This window comes from Molothrus ater, chromosome 23 (genome assembly GCF_012460135.2).
Source record: "Molothrus ater isolate BHLD 08-10-18 breed brown headed cowbird chromosome 23, BPBGC_Mater_1.1, whole genome shotgun sequence".
NCBI lineage: Eukaryota > Metazoa > Chordata > Aves > Passeriformes > Icteridae > Molothrus > Molothrus ater.
The window spans coordinates 4,468,649-4,490,640 of NC_050500.2; the positions used below are offsets into that span (position 1 = coordinate 4,468,649).

Here is a 21,992-nt window from a genome sequence, read left to right on the forward strand (position 1 = left end):
CATCCAGCTCTGAAACAGTAAAAAAAAAAAAAAAAAGGAAATTATGCAAGAGGCTACCTGTAAATCCTTATTTCCTTGGCAAAACTTTTCCAGCCTCAAGACATCAGGAGTTTTAGAGTTGCAGATGAACTCACAGATGTATTTTTCCTTCTCCCCAATTCCATTGCGCATTGGGAGAGTGCGTTGGAGGTTCCAAACCACCAAAATAATCTCAGGCAACCTGTCTGCTGCAGATGCTGAGGACTTGGTCACTGGAGGGAGGGGCACTCTGGGGATGAGAAGGAATCAAGTTGGGAGCTGTCAAAGGCTGTTTGCTGTCAAAGGCTGTTTGTTTGCTGTTGGATTCGCAGAGGGATTTTGGGAGGAGCTCCTGGGGTTCCAAGCTCCCCGTGGGCTCCATGTCCAGCCCAGCACAGAGTTACACAGCACAAGAGGCCATGCTCCATTCCACACCACTGCTCACAGCCTCTGCACCCAACCAGCCCACAGCCCCAGAAAGCAGGAAAAGCCTTCTTGTTTGGGCTGGTCTGGGAGTTGTGTCTGAGAGGAACAGTGGATTTGTCTTTACAAACCAGCTGTGGGTCTGCTGGTAGATAAAACCAGCACTGGGACATAAAAGAAACAATGGGAAGGATCCCACTGATCAATCCATTAATGAATGGAAAAAGAGATTTGCCTTTACAAATAAACTTTAGGTTTGCTGATAAATGAAATTGCACATTGAAAGATGAAAGAAACAATGGGGAAGAAAAACCCCTAAATTCCATAAGAATTAAAAATTAAAAGGGAGGGTTATACATTGGAGGGCAATCTTTAGGATCAGGTGTTTTGGGAAGTCTGAACCTCTCAAGTGCCTCAGCCAATGGGGAAAGAGAGAAGGGAAATGTGGCTGGGAAACTGGGATAAAAAGGAGGCTGCATCCTCCAAAAATTGGAGAGATTGAGGGGAATGCCCCATGGCCTCTGCCTTGATTGGAATAAAGCCAAAGGACTCCTCTGTCTCCTTTTTGGATATAAACCTCTGGTGTTTGTGGATTAATTTTCCTGACGTGTCCCTGCTCAGCATCACCACCCTCTCTCCTGGAGACCCTGGAGCAGCTCCAGAGCAGAGGAGCCCAGCAGTGCCTTCCCTTCCCTCTGGACACACTCCAAGGGTTGCTCACTTCAGCTCAGCACATTTTGTTCCTAAGAAATGACCCTCCCTGAGGTACAGAAATGACATTTTCCACCTCACTGCAGCTCACCTGGATTTCCCTCACAGCTGACACCTGTGCTGCTGTGCTGAGTTCCACACATCATCCAGTGCCAGATTTCCTCCTCTGGGTTTCTGTGCTCACCACAACACCTGGGATTTGTTTCGGTTGTACAAGGTTCCTTAAGGTGCCCCCAGTTCTGCTGCTGCCATTGTGAGCTCCATCAGCTGCAGCACAGAAAATAACAACAAACAGAATAACAGAACACATAACCTGACTCAAAGCTTCTCTCTCTAGGTGAAAAGGAGATAAATGAGTGTTAGGAATAATGAGAATAATGTGCCCCTTTTTGAGATGCTGAATTTAGAGGAGCTGTGTTTGCACACAGTGAATGAAATCTATGGACTCAATGCCCTGGAAGTGTGGGAGGAAGGTGAAAGGAGAGGGAAATTAACCCCAAACCCTCACTGAGTGGGAGCTTTTTCTGCAAAGGACTCCACTGCTGGAGCCAGGTTTGCTCATGAGCAGATTTACCCATGTCAGGAAAATTAATCCACAAACACCAGAGGTTTATGCCCAAAAAGGAGACAGAGGAGTCCTTTGGCTTTATTCCAATAAAGGCAGAGGCCATGGGGCATTCCCCTCAATCTCTCCAATTTTTGGAGGACACAGCCTCCTTTTTATCCCAGTTTCCCAGCCACATTTCCCTTCTCTCTTTCCCCATTGGCTGAGGCACTTGAGAGGTTCAGACTTCCCAAAACACCTGATCCCAAAGATTTCCCTCTAATGTATAACCCTCCCTTTTAATTTTTAATTCTTATGGAATTTAGGGGTTTTCTTCCCCATTGTTTCTTTCATCTTTCAATGTCTAATTTCATTTATCAGCAAACCTAAAGTTTATTTGTAAAGGCAAATCTCTTTTTCCATTCATTAATGGATGGATCAGTGGGATCCTTCCCATTGTTTCTTTTATGTCCCAGTGCTGGTTTTATCTACCAGCAGACCCACAGCTGGTTTGTAAAGACAAATCCCTCATTCCACTCACCCCGATGCTGCAACACAAGCACTTTAAAAACTCCACAGCTGAATTTCCATCAGCCAAGTGCCAGGAAAAGTCCATCTAATGCACCTTTATTGGCCCTTGCCCTGGAGTGACTGCTGAGAGATCTCCCCAGGCCATTTCAGGAGGCTGTAGCTGTTTATTTGCTCCCCACTGATGATCAGAGACCCCAAAATGCCTTAGGGGGCTGTAGCCCCACATTTCTCTTCACAGAGAAAAGCAAGGCACAATCCTTCCCAAGAATATTTCTGGGTTTCACATTCTCTGAACTTGAGAGAAACAAAGCACCATCACTTTGGGTGAACAATCTCCATATTGCATTCTAATTTGGCACAAACACAGGCACAGCAAAAGAGATAAGAATATTCTTGGGAAGAATATTCTGTGCCTTGCTTTTCTCTGTGAGATGTGGGGCTCCAGGGGGCTCTGTGCAGCTGCAGCCCCCAGCCCGTGCTGGCAGCAGGGACAGGGACAGGTCACACCAGGACAGAGAGCCTTGGAAAATGCAGCTCAGTGCAAATCTCCTTCTCTTCCCTACCCAATTATCCCACTGAACACACAACAGTGTGGCACAGGAAAATGCATGAAAGGGAGAAAGAAGCTCAGTTAAACTCATTACATCATGAGAACAGACGTTCCATTGCCGTGGCACTTCTCAGCTCCAGAAACAGCCTGTGTGAGAAATGGGGTTATTCACAATGTTCATTGCAGCAAGGATTTGGGAATGGGGGAGGGCTCAGGAAAAAACATTCAGAAATTATCCTTAATGAGATGTCATTGGCTACGAATGGTAGCAGGTGAGAACTTATTTCTTGTGTCAGAAATCAGCATTTCACTGGTGCAAGGCAGAGACTCTGGCAGGAAAAATAGCAGCTCGGGATTTTTGCATTTTCTTCCAGGACAGCAATGTCACAAGGAGGGCTGCTGGAATGGGGATGCATGGGGATGAGTGGATGTGATTATTCCTCCTCAGACCACACCACTGACATCAGCTCTGGGAGGTTTCTGCAGTTCTGATGCCTCTGTCATGCAAGGCAAATGGAGTTTTGTAGAACTCACTTTGAAGAAAAGCACTTAAGGTTTGGCATCAGAGCAGCAATTAAACACATTTCTGCCCTCCTTCAGATTACATCTCCAGCAGCTCTTGGCTTAAAGTCAATTTTGTTTGGTTGAGTTTTATTCTTTCTGAAAAAAAAAAAGTTTGGAAGGCAGAGAAGAAAATTACGTAAGTGGTGCAGAAAGAAAATACCCTTAAGGCCTTAGGGAATATTTTGGGTTGTTTATCAAAAGTAAGGCTTTAGTATGGATTAATTAATATATAAATATCCTTGTAGGAAAGAAATCCCAACTCTGAAAGGACCCTAATCAGTTGGTGCTGGGCCCAGAGAGAGGCTGAACTCAGACAGAGAATCTACCAGGACAGAGTGCTGCAGGATTTCCCTTGAAGGTCAAATTAGGAAGCATTCCTGAATCAGTACAGCCCAGGTAAACCTGACAGAGGAACCCAAGAAAGGAGCTCAGGGAGTCTGTCAATTCTGTCAGTTAAACACACCATCTGTAGGAAAATTCAATATATGAGAGAGTAAATACAACGTGCAGAAGGCAAGATGTGAGTTTAATAATGAGCACTATGTTTTATGTATAGATTTTCTGATGCAATGCCTGTCCCCACACAGTGCATTCCCCAGAGCTTCACTGAGCAGTGCAGAGGCCCAGAGGAGCTGACTCTGGGCAAGGAGATGAGCCTGGAGTTAATCCCCCTCCCCAGCCCTTCACACAGGCACTGGCACACAAGGACAAAAAGATTAACAGCAAACCAACCCTGCAAAGTGCTGCTGAAGTCAAGGTGACCCAAAACTTAGCAGAGCAGTACAAAAAGGGGAGTGGCCCTATTTGCATTAGCATCTCTCAGATCTAAGATAATATGAACTCCACTCAGACAAATGCCCCTTCTTCTTCCAAGGCAGCTGCAAAGCCTGATAGGAACCAAATGTAGCCCAGCATTGTCACCATGATATTTTATGGAAAATCCCTTCACCAGGATTTCTTCTCCTGGGAAGCTTCAGCTTCTCCATGTTTTGCTCCTCTGGAATGTGATTTGGAGAATTGTTTACCCAGCATGTGAATTGTTTTTAAATAATGGCCAATCACAGCCAGCTGTGTCAGAACTCTCTGAGTCTATCACGAGTTTTTATGATCATTCTTTTCCAGCCTTCTGAGGTCTCCTTTCTCTTTCTTTAATATAGTTTTAGAATATAATATAATATAATATAAATCAGCCTTCTAAGAACTTGGAGTCAGATTCTCATCTCTCACTTCATCCTGGGGACCCTCACATCAACACCACAGCATGAAATTGTCCCCTACCCCAGCACCTGTCAGTGCCCCTCCTCTTCCTCACTGGGGAGTGAGTGATGCTTATCTGTGAGCAGCAGGGCAGAACTTGCTCTGCTGTCACTTCCAGCTGAGCTCATCCCTGTCACATTCATATTTTCTGAAATATCCCCTTGCCCAGGATTCTTCTCCTGGAAAGCTGAAAGCCCTCAGAGAAAAAGGGAAACAATATTATCTCATTTGCTTCTCCTGTGTTTTGCTGCTTTGGAATGTGTTTGGAGATTGTTTATCCAACAGGTGATTGTTTCATTGGTTTCATGTGATTGTTTTAACTTCATGACCAATCAGAGTTAGGCTGTGTCAGACTGAAGAGAGAGCCACAAGATTCATTATCATTCTTTGTAGCCTTCTGTAAGTATCCTTTCTCTATTCTTTAGTATAGTTTTAGTATAGCATAATATAATGTAATATAATATAATATAACATAACATAATATAACATATAACATTAGCCTTCTAAGAACATGGAGTCAGATGCATCAATTCCTCCTGGGGATCCAGCAAATACCACAGATGGACTCATTTCCTCTGTGCCCACACCTGAGCTCTCTGTCCCACAGCCTTGGTGGAGCATTTACCTTGGAGCATTTACCTTGGAGCACTGGCACCAAACACTGGTGCAGCCCCTGGCTTTGCTGACTGGGACTTTGGGAGGGGATCCAGGCACTGGCAGTGTCGTGTCCTCTGCATCCTTCTGCCAGCACCACACACACAGAGCTGAGCAGCCTCCAGGCAGCAGCTTCAGGATGAGAAAGTGATCCTCCTTATCTGTTTTTGGGTGTAGCCTTCTCCCAAAAAAAGCCACAGCTCTTATAAAAAGGAGCAATTAGTGCTGCTTGATGTGACAGCACAGACAGAAGAATGGAGCATGCAGCTATTTAAAGAATATTTCTCAAGGTTCTTATTCAGGGACAGAGTGACAGCTCAGCACAATCAGATCCCTTCAAACTCACCTGAAACTGGGTGGCATTTCCTGAGAGCCAAACAGGCTGTGACAGTGCCAGAGGAGCCTGGCAGCCTGGCAGGCTGCTGCAGGCACTGGCAGGCGACAGTGACAGCAGTGGCTTTTCTCTAAGAGACCAGATTTATAATGCATAAGGAACCTTCAGATTTTCTGGGGTGAAAGAGCCATTTTTAGCCTATGTGAAATTAATATTAATATACATAATTCAGCTGTTCCCAAACCTATTTCTTGTACCTGCTGTTGTTTTTAAGGATGGGATGCATGGGATTAATGCACCCGTGACGATGGCTGCCCACCACCCTCAGTGATTCCCTTACAGGGTTTCCAACTGAAGGAGGCTCCATCTAGAGCAGATTTAAAGAAGATTTTTACAATGAGGGTGGTGAGGCCGTGGTTGCACAAAGCTGTGGCTGTCCCATCCCTGGCAGTGCAGGTTGGACGGGGCTTGGAGCACCCTGGGATAGTGGAAGGTGTCCCTGCCCATGGCAGGGGGAAAATGGGATGAGCTTTAAGGTCCCTCCAGCCCAAACCACTTTGGGATTCCATGGAAAGGGACAAATGGCCCTGCAGAAAGCATAAAATGTCTCAGTGTGCAGTGCTGGCACACAGTTTATGGAACAGGGAGCACTCCTAGGAGGAGAACGGCCCTCCCACTGCACACCCTGCTCAAACACTTCCCTCCCAGCTGGGCAGAGCAGCCTTGGAGCCCCACAGTGCTGACACACCTCAGCAGGAGGGGTGGATTGGGATGGAGAGGGGCTGCAAAGGGCTCAGGGGCTGCTGCTCCAAGCATGCAGAGCTGGGGTGGAGCTGCCAGGACAATGAATCCCTGTCTGTGTGCACTGAACCTGTCAGACCAAGGTGACACTCACATCTCCTTCCTCCTCCCCCGCCACCCACCAGGAGAACCCAAACCATTCCACTGTTTCAGAGCTACAGCACAGCCAGTCTCCGTTTTTAAGACCTCCTTGGCTAAAATAGCAATAAATATTTCCATAATGCAGCTTTTCACATTAATTTATTGTTGTTCTTTTTCTTTACATGGCAGACAGACAACAGAGCTTTCAGTCCTCCAAGGCAATTCAGAGCCCCAGTACAAACCAGGTCCCACCACATCTCCACAGAGTTCATTTTCAATAAACTCCTCAGTACCAGCACTGCCATGAGAGCACTGCAGAGCTGCCAGTGTTGTCCTTGTAAATTCTACATGCAAAACCTGAGCTTTTTCCCCACCCTCTCCTTGAATTTTCACAAGAACTTGTGATATTGGTCAAGGGCAAAATTTCATGTTTCATCAGCAGGCACGGGGGAGGTTAAAAATTTGCTGCAAAACTGTGAAATTCTGCCTTGGGAAAAGATGGCATACTTTTCCTGAATTCACTGTGAATGAAGTCTCCTCACTGGTCCAGAGAAATGACATCATTTTGAACTGATGCTTTTTTTTCTGCAAGAAAAATCATCCCCCCCACCCCCCTCCCAGAAAAACTGCATTTTTTTTTTGAAGAAAAATGATGAAATCTGGTGCAACCATGGGTTATTTCTTGTTGGTGACATGGACAATTTTCTGCTACAGCTCAGACTGTAATGGACCCTTCAAACAGACCAGTACAATATAAAGCTGTGTGCTGTGGTCTCTTGGTGGAGTCACATGTTATAAAACTTTAAAAACAGAGCATTTACAATCAGGGACATAAAGACGTGCTTTTAAAATTGTAAATACATATTTACAGGCTCGTGTGATAAACCAGAATTTCTCTGGGAAAAACGTTCCTATATCACAACAATGTACACACTTCTCTCCTTGAGAATGTCAGTTTTTATAGTTGATAACACTCTAAAAAAGGCAGCAAAAATAAATTGCACAGAAGTGGCCTCTGGTAACCTCACAGGGATGCCTTAAAGGCACTAAACTGGGCAGCATCCATGCCAGAACTCATCCTTAATTGAACTGACTGGAAGCTGAGTGGTCTGAGGAGAAAGGATTGTTTAAAGCAGTATTTGGGCTATATGGCAAGGAAACTCTTCCTCAGCAACGATCCTCAAGTGATAATTTATACACTAACTGTGATCTTTGACAAGGTGTCCTACAAAACTGCACTGGGACAATCAATCATAATCAATCAATCAATAACTAATAATACTGCTGCTTTAAGCCAGAGTATATTGGATTTATTAGCACTTTATACTCATCTTTCAAGTGATTTAGGTACTCTCCAGACACTGCTGTTTGAAAGAACAGGGTTTACCATACTAAAATTACTTGATGAGTGAAAGGACAAAATGTGGAGAGAAAATAAAAAGGTAACGTGCAACACCAAAGGGAGACAAACTGATCAGAGAGCTGTGTGTGCACACCAGCTGCTTGGACATGGACATAAAGCCAGGAAAATTAATTTTTTGTGCTATTTGACCAAAATTTACCAAGCTGCCTAGCAGATCTGGATGCTCCCTTCCAACTAGTTTGGATGACTAATGGGATTCTCAGTCTTCCAAGGTTGCTGTGAAAAATCCCAGCTTTGTTTGCAATTAGTACATCTCTTTTTATGAGATTACTGCTAGATAAAAACTCCAAAGGGAACAAACCCTAGAGACCCTCCACCCCAGAAATGAGGCAGAGCAGCCAGCAATGGCACAAGGATCTCAGGGGTCTCACATCCTGGACTGGAAGCATAACTTCCAGCATGGGAGGGGATGCAGATTTTTATGGCTCATCCAGTTCTCAGCCTTCCCCCAAACTACAATTGCACTTAGAAGCCTCCAAGAGGGGTTTATCCAAAAAATCTGTGGTGAGATAATACAAGATCCTGCAAACCTTTTCTTTCCAACTCAAACAACACGCACCTAGAACATTTTCATGGTGAACAGTGTTTCTTCTATAGAGCTTTTCTATTCATTTTGAATGATTTGATTTTCATCAAAACTATACAAAATTAACTGTTTTCAGCAATTCCATACATATATATTTTTATCTGTCATATATATATCTATATATGAAGATATATATATAAAATTGGTCCTTTCTTTGACTTTTTCAGGGTGGTGGGGAGGAATATCAACCGGGCACTTGTTTCTTCCTAACTAACGTGTGCATACACAGATCTGTGCTTATCTGTGTGGAGTGCAAAGTCAAGGACAGGAATAAACTGACTGAAACAACAAGGAAGTACAACAATCAACCCCTTTGGCCTCCTTAAAAAGTTCCAAACCTGGATGCTACACTAGCAGGGATCATGGAAAATCACGTGCTGGCAGAAGGAACCCTTCACCTCACGGGTGAATGGGGCAGAAGTTCTGCCCAGAACTGGCAGATGATGCAGCTGGGTGTGACTGACCCCATCTGGGGACAGGAAAGAGGTAAGAGACCTTTCTGCCCTGCATTTTATCAGCTGACCTGTGTGTTTCTGGAATTAGTCTTTACTGGCTGTCCTCAGGGATGGCCTCTGTTCAGCACCCCTGAAAACAAACACATGTTCCAGAGACACAAACACAGGTGCTCTATTTAAGGACAAATGTTACGTTTAAGGACAAGTCTGGCCTGATCCTGCACAGCAACACCTGTGTTTGATACTGTCCCTAAATGAATAAATAAATCCTGGCTCTGAACAGTACCAGACTGGCAACACAAGGTATGGCAGCTTTTGAGAAATGGATGTTTGTCCCTTCATGGAGCTGGGCTATCAGTGCATTTCCCAGGGATCATGTAACAAAAACCACGTGTCCTGATGCACTTCAGAAGCAACAGCATCTGCCCCTTAAAGCTAATGGCACAAAGTCAGGAGCCTGGGGTACCCACAGGCTTCCCATGTGGAGACCTCAGGACACCCTACCACTCCTCCTTTTGTGGGATGCCCAGTTCTTTACCCGTTAGGATGGAAAGCAGAAACTAAAAGGATGTAACAGTCTTTTGAGAATTTAATTGCATAGTATGTTAAACCCTCTGTGTTCTCCCAGAAAGAGAAACTCACCCAGAGCCACCCACCCTCTGAGCAGGGGTACTTTGCCTGCAGATGCCTGAACCCTTCTCCAGGCTCTTCTCCAAGCTGGAGCTGGCGCGTGGGCTCCATGCACTGGGGGAGATCACCCTGTCCCCAGCACTCTCTGGAGAGGCAGGAACCTGCTCTGTGCTCCCTCCCCTGCAAGGAAGGCTGGGATGACAGAAGCACATCAGCACTTCCAGCAGAAGCCACTGTCCCCGTTGTCTGCTGAGGAACCCATCTCACCTCATCTGAGCAAAGCAGGAGAGGGAAATGCTTGAGGATTACTTCACCTCACCTTTTCCAGTCAGAAGTTTCTGGTACCTGAAAACACACAGAGAGTGGAATTTAATCAGAAATAGTTTAAGGAGGCACAGTTCCATGTTCCATGGAGCTGGAAGCAGGACAAATCTTTCAGTGACCACTGTACATCAAAGAGACACCCATGATTTCATTTTGCTTGGATTTGGACCACAACTAAATGGTCTGAGACAGCTAGAGATATTAACATTCATTAGCGACCATCCCCATTATTCAGGAGATAGCAAACCTCAGAATTTTACCAACTATTCCCTCAAATGTTGTTTTTTGAATGGTTTTAAGAAAGAATAAACTTAAAGCTGCAATGTCTTAATTTTGTTGGCACTCATTGTCACCTTTAGCTTTACACATGTAAAGTATCCTGTTCCTTAGCTGTTCCATCAGTATAAAGGAGATTATTATCTGAAAGTTAATGGGAGAATGAAGAAGCAGAAAACAGTGTCTTGTTGAAACCAACAGAAAATCAGCTCAGCCTCACCAATACCTGGGGCTGGGTCATTGATTTGCCCAAGCCCATCAGCTGACAGTGACGAGATTCTGTGCAGTGTGTGCAGAGTTGAGAGCTTGGCAGATTCAGTTTAGATTAATGTAATATAGTGTAATATAATATAGAATAATATAGTATCATATAGAATAATACAGTATAATAAAGTATATAGTGTAATATAGTATAGAATAATACAGTATAATACAGTATAATAAAGTAATGAATTAGCCTTTCGATAAGATGGAGCCCTCCTCATCATTTCCTCCTTCGTCAGGGACAAAATATCATCATAGCTGTACCTGCTTTGGTCAGACATGCCCGGGGTCTATTCCTAGAAGAAGTGGGATGAGCTGGAGCTGGATTTCTTGCACTGCCTGCTGCTGGGGCTGTGCGAGGATGAGGAGGGACATCTAGAGGCCATGCGGAGCCTGCAATGTGCGAAGAGGCAGAAGAGCATCAGGGAGCGGGCACAGACCAAAGCAGAGTCGTGCTTTAGCAAGCCATGAGAAAGGAAAACGACATTCCAGCCACACTGCAAGCACCAAGAGCCACTTCTGAAGGTAAGAGGGTATTTTTGCCTTGTTCTGAACTTACCCTGTGAGTTTATTTAAGCAGGAAACAGAAAAATGTCAACGGGAAGGGAGTCCAGGCTCCCAGCCCGTGCCCCAGACCCACTGGGGACAGGGAAACCCCCAGCTACAGCAGAAACCAGAAGAGTCACGTTCCATTCTCTCAGGACACTCCACATCAGCTTTTAAAATACGTATTTTTGGAGAAGGAATTTCACTTTATCAGAGCACATACCTGGTCATTTCTCCCCAGGTCCAAGTTGGCAGAGCACTCCTGTCATGATTGCACTGACAGGATTGACAAGTACAGGGCACAGCTGTGCCTTTATTGCACTTCATATTTTAAACTAAGAGTCCCAAAGTGAAAGTGAAAATCGGAGATTTTTACTGTAACATTTTAATTCTATGCCTCAGTTGACTGTGATTTCAAGAAGAAAGCCTGAAAACATGACTCAAAGCAAGGGAAGTCCAACTGCTTCTGCCCTATTCTAGACATACAATTCAGTTCAAATGAAGCCAAACCTCCATACCCTAAAAGATTCAAAAAAATCCCGTTTGTTTTTAAATCCAGCACCTTTTGCCATCATGCACAAACTTGTCTGCTTTCCTCACACCTGTGCACCCCATAGGTAATTACACACCTTCCTTCCCAAGGCAAATTCTTCAAAATTCTGACCAAACCAAAGCCCTTATGTTCTTCCAAGGGAACATCTTTTGAAATATCATTTTCTTACACAGCAACGTGTCTAAAAAAAGTTCAAAGCCAGGTTTCTCTCTGGGTTATTTTTAGAGTTCAATATGCACCCTTTAAAGGAGATTTCAGTTTGTCCTTACACACAATGCAACTGCAAGTTAGACATAAAGAAGTGCAAAACTTTCCATTACAACAGAAAACCCAAACCACAGAAATTTCGAAAAGCAAGCAATTTAATTATTTTCAAATTAAAATTGGTGGTTAAAATTGCCTGCCAGAAGTTTTGTTATTGTTCTATGTAAACCATCCACTCCAGCCTTTCTGAATTCAATCCTGAACCTTCAGCCAATGTGGAAGAACCGGAAAGTGGCAATGGGGAGGTCAACAACAGCCAGATTTTTGTTGGTCCATATAAGGACTATTACCAAGGGAAACAGCAGAATATCCAAAATAAGTTTAGTTTGTTTGGCTTCAGATTTTTACTATAACTAGAAGAGGGAAATTTTAGTTTATTTCTGTTTAGAATGTCTCCATGTAAGTAATGCTTTTTGTCAAAATATTAGTTATGACTTCTTAAAGTTCTTCTCTAATCAATGACATCTGTGTGCTCTTGCAGGCAGTGAGGCAGGGTCTACATCCTATGGGAAACCTAAAGAAAAAAATGTTAAAAGCTCAAATCCAAAGAGACAAAATATCAGGGAAAATCTGACCTAGACTTTCAAATGCACACCCTGATCAGACATTAGGAAGGAATTCTTTCCTGTGAGGGTGGCACAGGGTGCCCAGAGAAGCTGTGGAAGTGTCCAAGGCCACGTTGGATGGGGCCTGGAGCAGCCTGGGGCAGTGGAAGGTGTCCCTGCCCATGGAAGGGTGGAAAGAGATGGGTTTTAAGGTGCCAAACTACAAAATTCTACAATCTTTCACCCCTTATTTCCTCAAGCTTTAAAGCCAATAACATGGCTTGTTATTTGGAAGCTGAGGATCAGAGAATGAGATAGAAAAGGATTTATTTTCCAAATGGAAAATGAAACCGAGTTTCATATGGAGTTCTTAGTGCTGCCCTTCCATAGTGCTCCAAAACCACAGCCCTGTCTGCTCTGCCAAAGCTGGAGAGAGTTGAAATGGAGTTTAACAGGAACCAGGGCCTCCTTTGTCCCAACACTCACCTGCAGTGCATGCAGAACTCTCATTTAAGAGCCTGCTTAGAGAAGACCTGGGATTTGGGGATGATTTGGACAAGGGGAGCTGTTCTCTGAGAGGGAGGGGAGCTGAGATCCCCCTGCTGCATTAGGAGCTGTGGTTGAAATTGCTATTTTTGTCCCTGTCACTTTGCACCTGCTTTCACCATCTCAGCCCTGGGTAACTGGAGACAGGCAGAGAGAAGGAATTCACAGCCTGTGCAGTGGTGCTGAGGGATGGTCCCATGGGAAGGGGCAAGGGCTGCTCCCAGCCCCTCACACCCCTGTGCCCAGCCCAGGCTACCCCAGCTCTGCAGAACCACTGCTGGCAACAGTCCCCAGGCAGGGAAAAAAAATCATTAAAAATAAAGAATAGCAACAGAAAACATACTCTGCTTGTAAGGAAAAAAGGCCCAGATATCAGGTAGCAGAAAGGATTTGTGTGCACAAAGTTTTCTCTGTCAGCTAAAGAATTTAAAACCAAACTAAATAGTTTGGTAGATGCACCAGCTATTCCGTAAATTAAAGCTGACCCAGAAGTTAAATGAGGCTATTTTTTACAGGCTCTCTCTCACAACTGAGAGCACACCTAAATTAGAAGAGATAAATCACCAAATTTGGTGAGAGTCCCTAAAATATAAAATACACTAAATCACAGCTCTTCAAGTTTTCCATCCTCAAATCTGAAAGTGTTCTGTAGTGTGAGTCAGTACCATAATCCCAGATTTTCAGATCCAGAACAGAGTCAGGTGGAAAGGGATTTGCCAAGGTCACTCAGAAAATCTGCAGCCTTAAAGCAGAGGACTGAACAAAGGAAGATTCCCACACCACCCTCATTACTGTCACAGGTTAAATTGTCTCCTGAATATTGAATTTGCCCAAACCAAGTTCCTACTTCCATATCCCTTGCCAGGCTTCCCCATCAGCCTTGCCATGAGCAGCAGACACAAACTCAAAGGCCAGGAAAAATGCCAAATCCTCACACACCCCCTTCCCTGAGACATTCCCAAAATACATTTGGTATTTTTTATTCAAATTAGTTTGTCTTCTACCACACTCCTTCAATTAACATTCTCCTGGGTTGCTGGTTTAATTCTCTAGAAATGTCCCAGAGAAATAAACCGTGGTATTTGTGGGCATGAAGGCTGCAATGATCCAAGGTGGGTGCCAGTCCCACCTGGGAAATTCAGTGAACAAAGTCATGGCAGTTTCTGGGAAAAATTCAGGTGATTTAGGTTCACATTTTTACCTCAATTAAAGTGTTTTTTTCCCTACAAGGATTATACTCTATAATCTAGAATAACCCCAAGGATATGCTCCAAAATTTCAGACACACACACATTCCACATTACATTTAACAATCAGCATGCCAGGAACTTATTCTATCAAGTGTTTCCTAATCTGAAATTAAAGAATAGCTAAAATGACACAAATCATTGACTGCTTAGGAAAAAAAAAAATAGAAATGTGGATGTTTAAGCCCAAATTCTTGGTTTTACAGAATTAGGCTGAGTAATTTCACAGGCCAGAGGGGAAGCAAGAAGGGTCAGGGGGTGGATAAATGCCATTTCTGGGCTTTCTGCTCTCAGTGAGATTAAACCACAGCCCTGCTCCCCTGACTGCAATGGACTCCCTGGCAGCAGCACATTGCTTAATGGGAAATAAATACACAAAACAAGGACTTGGAAAAACATAAAAACATCACCCACTAAGGACAAGACCTTCGTTTGTCTCTTTCAGTGGAACAAAGTGTTTCTCAAGACAAAAAGGTTTTGTTGAAAGTTTTGTTGAAAGAGATGTCCTGACTCCTGTTTTGTTGAAAGGGATGTACAGAAAATGGGGAAGCAGCAGAAAGCAAAAAGGATCTTAATGTGCTGGACTGTGGATATTTGGAGAATTGTGTGTGTTTATTCATGAAGGCAGGGAAAGAGCTGGAGCAGGTCAGGATTTTATCTTTCCTTCACAGAACATGAATATTATGGTCAGGCTTTTCATGAATGTAAACTGGAAAAACCTGTTCTTGAGATCCTTTGCATTCTAGACTTCCAAGAAGACACCTAACAGCACTCTCCACCACAGTGCTTCAAAGACTGAATCCTTTAAAGCAGCACTGCTCCCCACAGGAGCTCCCAAACTGCTTTGTTTCACACCTGCTCTGCAGTTTCAGGTTCTTCATTGCTGGCTCAGTTCCACTCCCCGTGGATCACAAGGAACTGGGGTGATGAACACCAAACCAACAGTGGAAAAAATCTCACACCATGCCTACAGCTCACCTGGGGGGCTTTAAAATGAATGTATTAAAATTTAATATTTTAGTAAAATGGTGTTTAACATTTTCAAAAGCAACCAGTGACCTAAAGTAGCCACTTGAGCAGGAATCCAGCTCTGAGCTCCTTCAGTTGCCTTGAAGGTGCTTCAAGTTGAGCTCAGAGTCTTGGTCACTTAAGAAATCTTGGTGTAAAGCAATAATAAATTTAGATGAACAGTATCATGTCAGCAATGTGTCTTCCTGCCCTTTTAAAGTGGCACAGAGTATTTTGCAAGCCAAAAGGTAAACAATTTGGGATTAAAACCAGAAGTACTCAAATTCATCTTCTGTACAGTCAGGTCATGTGATTTGATAAAAAGTTTGTATCTAATAATCACAGTCCTAACAGAACAAGAAAACTTTCATTACACTTAGGGAACACTGTAGTTTATTTTATTTTATTTTATTTAGCTTTATAGAGAAATGGTGGCACCAAAAGAGTTCCAAAGGGGAGCAGCAGAACAAGGATGAGCCCTCAGTCCTGCACATCTCATTACATAAAAAAGAAACCACAGAAAAAAGTGTGTTGACTTCAAAAGGCAGATGAGGGACATACTGAATTTGCCATAATGAACAGAATACGACTTCAAATTCCAGTGACTGTGGAGTTTGAGTGTGAAACTCTTCAAAGTAGCTCAGTGATGTAAGAATTCATTATTTCTCATCTTCCCACCTCCTTCCACACTGCAATGCTGAGCAGAGATCTCGACACCTAAAGGAAAAACTCCATAAATTCCTCACTGAGTCACTGGGGCTATGCACAGGCCTGGGCATGGGAATGAGCTCTGCATTCCCAACAAAATCACTTCCCTGAAAAAGTCCTGGCATTTACACAAGCATTAGAGGACACAGTCTCAAGCTATGTCAGGGAAGGTACAGGTTGGATATTAGGAGGAAATTTTTCACCAAAAGAACAATAAAGTACTGGAATGCTTTTCCCAGGGAGGTGGCAGAATCACCATCTCTGGATGTGTTTAAAAAAGCCTGGACATGGCACTTGGTGCTATAGCCTGGTTGAGGTGTTGGGGCATAGGTTGGGCTCCATGATCTCAGAGGTCTCTTCCAACCTCACCATTCTGGGATTCTGTGATTGAACTTTGCTGAGCAGCACTGCCTGAACTGCAGAAGGAATCACAGACTCACTGAGGTTGGAAAAGAACTCCAAGGCCATCGAGTCCCACCTGTGCTGTGGTGGTGCTCACAGGGGTCCTGGGAAGAGGGAAGAGATGAGGATCTGACTCCATGTTTCAGAAGGTTGATTTATTCTTTTATGATATATATTATATTAAAACTCTACTAAAAGAATAGAAGAAGGGATTTCATCAGAAGGCTAGCAAGCAAGAAGAATGATAACAAAAGTTTAATTAAATAGATGTGGAAGTTCACCCCTCTCTCATCACAGACTTACCACAAAAGCTCAGCTCCAACCCAGCATGTGCTTGTTCAAAATCTATTGTTTAGCTCCTTTTCACCATGAGCAGAACTCCATCATCATGTGACTCACGAGATCACATCCAGTAAAGAAAAGCCAGAATTAGTATGTAAGGTCCTCTAAGTTCTCTTTTAAGGCCATTCACAAGCTATTTGTCTGTCTCTAGCAATTCAGCTCCTTGGCTAAACCCAACTCCAGTAAAAACCTGGAGCTGAGCCCATAATTTTGGAAATGAAGTCACAAACCACAGTGAATGAAGTGAATGCTATTCCTATTTGCATTCAATATTGAACATTTAGACATCAAACTCTATGACATCTCCCCAATGAAAATCATCAGGAACCAAACTAGAATTTTAAATAACAACCTTGCAACACAAAATGCTGACCAAGCAGAGCAGCAGAACCACCCCAGCCTGAATCCCCTGGGCAGCTCCCACCGGGGCTGAGGAGCTTGGAGGGCAGGAGGGGCCTGGCTCTAACACCCAGCACTGAACACAGCCCAGCTGTGCCACAAGGTGCCTCCCATGCCTGCCAGCAAACTGCAAAATGGAAAACAAGGAAAGGAAAACACAACCTGTCAGATCTGCCTCTCCACAACAACCCCAGCACCTCTGTTTTTATTAAAGCAACCCTCATTTGATCTCGCCCAGCGTGTCACTTGGGCTCTGTAAACAGCACAAGGTAAATTGTTTTCATTGCCTGTCTGGATGCATTTCAAGACGTGTCAGCACTCTGTGGGCTCTGTTACAGCTTTATTGTTGCTTCAGATCATACAGAGGCAGCTATAAAAGCCAGAGAAATTCAATTATGCAGATGAGATGCAATTGCAATAGTGACTATGAAAGCTGCACATTTCTGTTTGTGATGAGTCACCTGTTTAGGACTGAAACTCTTTGATGATCATTTCTCATTTGGAGATCTCCATCACCCAGCATTTCTCTGATAAATTGGTGAACACAGGTGAACATCTCAGTGTGGCACATCCTTGGGACCCAAAGGATTTAACATCACAGCAGAGAAACCACACATAAAATGGCAAGAGGATTTCTGCCATGATATTAAAGAATGAGGCTGGTTTACTCACCATCAGTTCACTGCTAGACATGGCCAATAAATCCTTACAAGGTGACTGAAATACCCAGACTGCAGCAAGAGCAAACTCCAAGTGATATTTCCTTTGTCAGTAAAGATTGGAAACAATGAACCAAGTTTATGTCCCATCCTCTGCAATCTCCAGACTGTAAATCTTCACTTTTTCATGTTTCCTTTTTCTGATAAAACCTCAAAATACAACACTGAGTATGTAAAACAATATTTTCCCTTGGGTAAAGATAGTAAAACCTAATCCAGAGTGAAAACCTCCACTGTGGCTTCCCCCCAGCTCCCTGGTGTAAGGAGACCAAGGATTCACCTCTTCCACTGTGGTGCAAATCCCAAACTGCAGGGAGTGCAAAAACACCCCCTGAATGTTGGGACCTCTGCATCAATCCATCAGATCTTCCCCCACCATCCAAACTGCAGGGACAATGTTGTTATAGACAGAACATCCAAGGAATGACATCCCACATGGAAAAATAAACTGGGGCTTCTTACCAAAAAGTCTCATTCAGACAGAAGCATTAATTTGAATGGACAACTCCATAAAATAGTAACTTACTACTGGATTAGTTGGGAGCCTGTGCAGGATCTGACTGCTGTAAAATGCTGTTTAGCCTCAGCAATGTCACATTTCTCCAGCCCACTGCCACACTAACATGGACACAGATGCTTCCAGCTGGACTGCAAGAGGCACAACACACATCTTGAAGGGAATACAACATTCCAAAACTCCCTAGAGCCAAAAAAACCTTTGCATTTGTATTTTTCTTATTGAACTATTTAACAAGTTTAAAAAATATAAAACCAAAAAACTGTAACATCAGTAAAACAGAAAACGATAGTATCAGAAGTTGAAATAGTGCATGTAATTTTCATTTAAATAATTTAAATTTATCAGCTGTGTCCACAATTAAAGCCTAAAATCCTCAGGCTAAGCCAGAAGTGGCCAATTGGTACAAATTGATGTCACTGAGCCAGGGGGACACAGCTGAAGGATACATTGAACTCCTCCTAGATGAACACTGGTTTATCTTCCTTTATCTTTCTTATCTTTCTCTTTCTTTTCTCTTTCTTGGCACATCTGCTTTCCACACAAAAGGCAACTTTCCCCCAAAGTTTTTGAAAAGTTCACTTTATTGGTTTTAGGAAATGTGTCATAATAATAATTCCATCTGCTTGGTCACTCAGTGCTTGCAACACCAGGGACTGGAGCTCACAGCACAGGATGGAGAGCACATGGAGGAGGAACCTCCCTCTTCAGCTCTTACCTGAATTTACAGCCCTCCAGCAAGGCTACAGCATTCAAAAGCAAGGACAACCCCACTTTTATGTCAAATTGCAATTTTTAATGTTTTCATTAGAATAATCTTTATATCAACTCTCCAATAGAAGAAACAATATACCTAACAGCAAACTTTAATACAGGAACATGCTCCAAGATCGACAACCCAAAATGAAAACAAAATGAAATTAATGTAAAATGTAAATCACATATAGTACAATTGAAGTGTCCAAAACAATTTAAATAATTTTAAATATTTTATTTTCTTAAACTTGCTACAAATGCTTTATACAATATTTCAACATAAAGTCCCCATAACAGAAATGTAACAAAATGGGAATGATAGTGAAAGTGAAAGTGGCACAAATTCACCAAACAAGTATTAAACTACAAATTTTAAAGAGGTAGATTACTTTTTAAGAACAAAAAATAAAAGGGGTGTCTGTATAAAGAAATGAGTCACTTTCCATCCATCCTGTCATTAATTGTGAAAGCTCTAGGAACGTGTGACAAACAGTATTTCCATAAAAAGCTGTTATGAACAATAGACCAATTCATTGTCTTAAATTAGAGGTGTACAACCTTTTAGAATAATTATAGATTTCATTTTCAAAATATGCAGGTCTGTAGCCCTGCTCTAGGCTTCTTATCCATAAAAAGATCCACTGCATCCATTATATATCTGCTGTTTAGAAATTCATCACTGCCATATAAAGTTTTACTTGCACGTGTAAATAAGAACTTGGAAAATCCATAAAACATCCAAATCAGGCTTTTTTTCCCACTGTATACTGGACATGAAAAGACTCAGAAAGTGAGGAGAAGGTGGGAGGGTGATTCTGCCCTGCTGGTTGGCCTCTACTGACTCACTGAGACAAAAAGCCTGAGGAGACCCAATACATGACAAAAACACTTGGAGTGCAGCAATTGTTGGCCCTGAATCTGCTCTGATTTCTGCACAGGCTGAAGGGATCTGCTTTGCCAAGCACAGAGACTGCACTGCCCAACACCATCCACAACACCAAGAGCAGAGAGATTCGGTTCAGTTCATCCCCACTATTCCTTCTCCTGTGGGTTCCATGTGTGTTTAATTAACAGTGCCCTTGGCTTTAATCTGAACTATCCCACATGTGTCAAGCACAAAGTAAGAAAGTCTAGGCCTGACTCTGCAGGCAATTTTATGGCTGTGACTCAGCTTCTGGGAGTTTCACAAGCTTGCATTTCACATCCCTTGGTGCAGTGCTTATCCTAGGATGAGCATGCAACAGCTCTACCGTGGCATTAAGGGATTTTTTTTTGTTTGTTTTGTTTTTACAGGAGATTCTTAGAAAATAGAAATTTAAAAGAAAAACAAACAACAAAACAAAAACTGAAGATAAATGACAAAAAAAATTGTGAACGAGTATGTTTACACAGAAAAACTGAAAGGTGAAAAACAAATTGGCAGACAAATATACATGAAGCAAGTCTTGAAAAAAATATTAAGATTTCCTGGAAAAAAAAAATCAAAACCCAACAGTGCCTACAGAGAGTAGAATCCAAGTTAAACTGTGCTGATATTAGTGTATGAAGGCAGAAAAATTCTTCATACTGTAGAACTGATATAAAAAGAATTTGAGTAGACAATTTAGATTTATAAAAGTTACTTCAGAGACAAAAAGAATTCCCTGGTGTAACCATTGGTTAAACTGATAAAGACTCCAAGCAGCCAAAGTAAATCAAGGCTGTTTGAGCCAGCCAAGGAAACCTTGCCCCAGGTCAATTGTTATTTCCCCAAATACTACAAACAATTCCCATATGCACCCATTTCCAAGTACTTGGTTGTTTTGCCTAAGGTCAAATGATTCATTTCGATGGAAAGATGTGGTGTTTTGGCTTCTTATTGTACTGATCTGTTCTGGCACCATTTAAATACAGTTTCACACATAACTAAGAGAGCAGCTGATGAGAATTAACATGAAGATGTTTATGTCCCAAGGGAACAGGCCTGGTAGACATTTCTGGTTCCTAAAAGGCATTTTTACACCATTAGTCTCCAAATTCCAATAACATTTTTCTCCTTCAACATATCCTAATTTGGGTATGGATTATTTGAAGTCAAATTCCCCTGCAGCACTTGGGAATAATTCTGCTATATTGAACACCTTTACTTTCCAAAGTATTTCCTCACTCTTTGGAGATCTTCACTGTAAGACACACAAGCTGTGAACAGTCTGGATTTTGACAATGAACAGATCCTGCTCTACTTGCTCTGACAGAGCTGCCAGCTCCTCCCCCTCCTTTGGATTCAAAACCCCTACCCTTGGCCCTAACTCTGGTGTTAATCACAGCCAGGCGCTGCAATTACCAACCCCAGAAGAACTCTTAATTACCAGCGAGCTTTGGGAAAGTTCCTCAGCAAATCAGACTCCTGTTTCCAAGAAAAACAGGGCAGGAGCAAGGTAACAAAGGTTAGAAACGCTGTGCAAAATATACTATTGATTTGAGAGACTACATGAAGACGTGAATCGGGACTCAGGCACGTAGATTAAGATTTTTTATTTATTTATTGAAGGATTACCCTTTCTTGTGATTAAAATGCTTCTTCTCAAAAAGAAATAGAACTTTAATTATAAAGTTTTATAGTGAAACATAAAGAGCATGATACTTCTAACAAATTTACATGTTCATGTAACTTTTCTTACATGTCTATTTCCCTTATATTAAGTATTTTATGATCTCAGTCCGTATGCACATACATTTTTGAAGTATTTGGTCATGGTTTGTTTCTTTCATATATATATATATATGCAGAGAATGCTTTTTATTACAAACCAAAGCAAGTTATTTTAGTGAGTAAAGAATGCAGTCGTATTTTTTAACTTAGTGAACTACCATAAATAAATCTAGAATGTTTCTGGGCTACCTTAGATGTCAGATACCAAATACAAGGTCAGTATCTCCAATAGCATTGAGTTTAATGACATTAAGTTTATTTGCACTCAGGTATTGACATTTTTTTTCCAGACTTTTCAATTCAGTTTATAATTAAAGACATT

The 21,992-nt window shown here is 42.5% G+C and overlaps 1 protein-coding gene across 2 annotated transcripts in view; it reads right to left on the reverse strand.

Annotated features, from left to right (window-relative positions):
* Positions 1-6,608: 6,608 nt before the first annotated feature.
* Positions 6,609-21,992, reverse strand: part of PRDM2 (PR/SET domain 2) — a 65,361-nt gene continuing 49,977 nt past the window's right edge. For both annotated transcript variants that reach the window (XM_036396069.2, XM_036396072.1), the window contains 2 exons: positions 10,691-10,819; positions 6,609-9,907 (listed from right to left, as the gene is read on the reverse strand). In XM_036396069.2, coding sequence (XP_036251962.1) covers positions 10,723-10,819 — 97 coding nt within the window. In that variant the 3' untranslated portion in view covers positions 6,609-9,907; positions 10,691-10,722. The remainder of the gene's footprint in view (positions 9,908-10,690; positions 10,820-21,992) is intronic.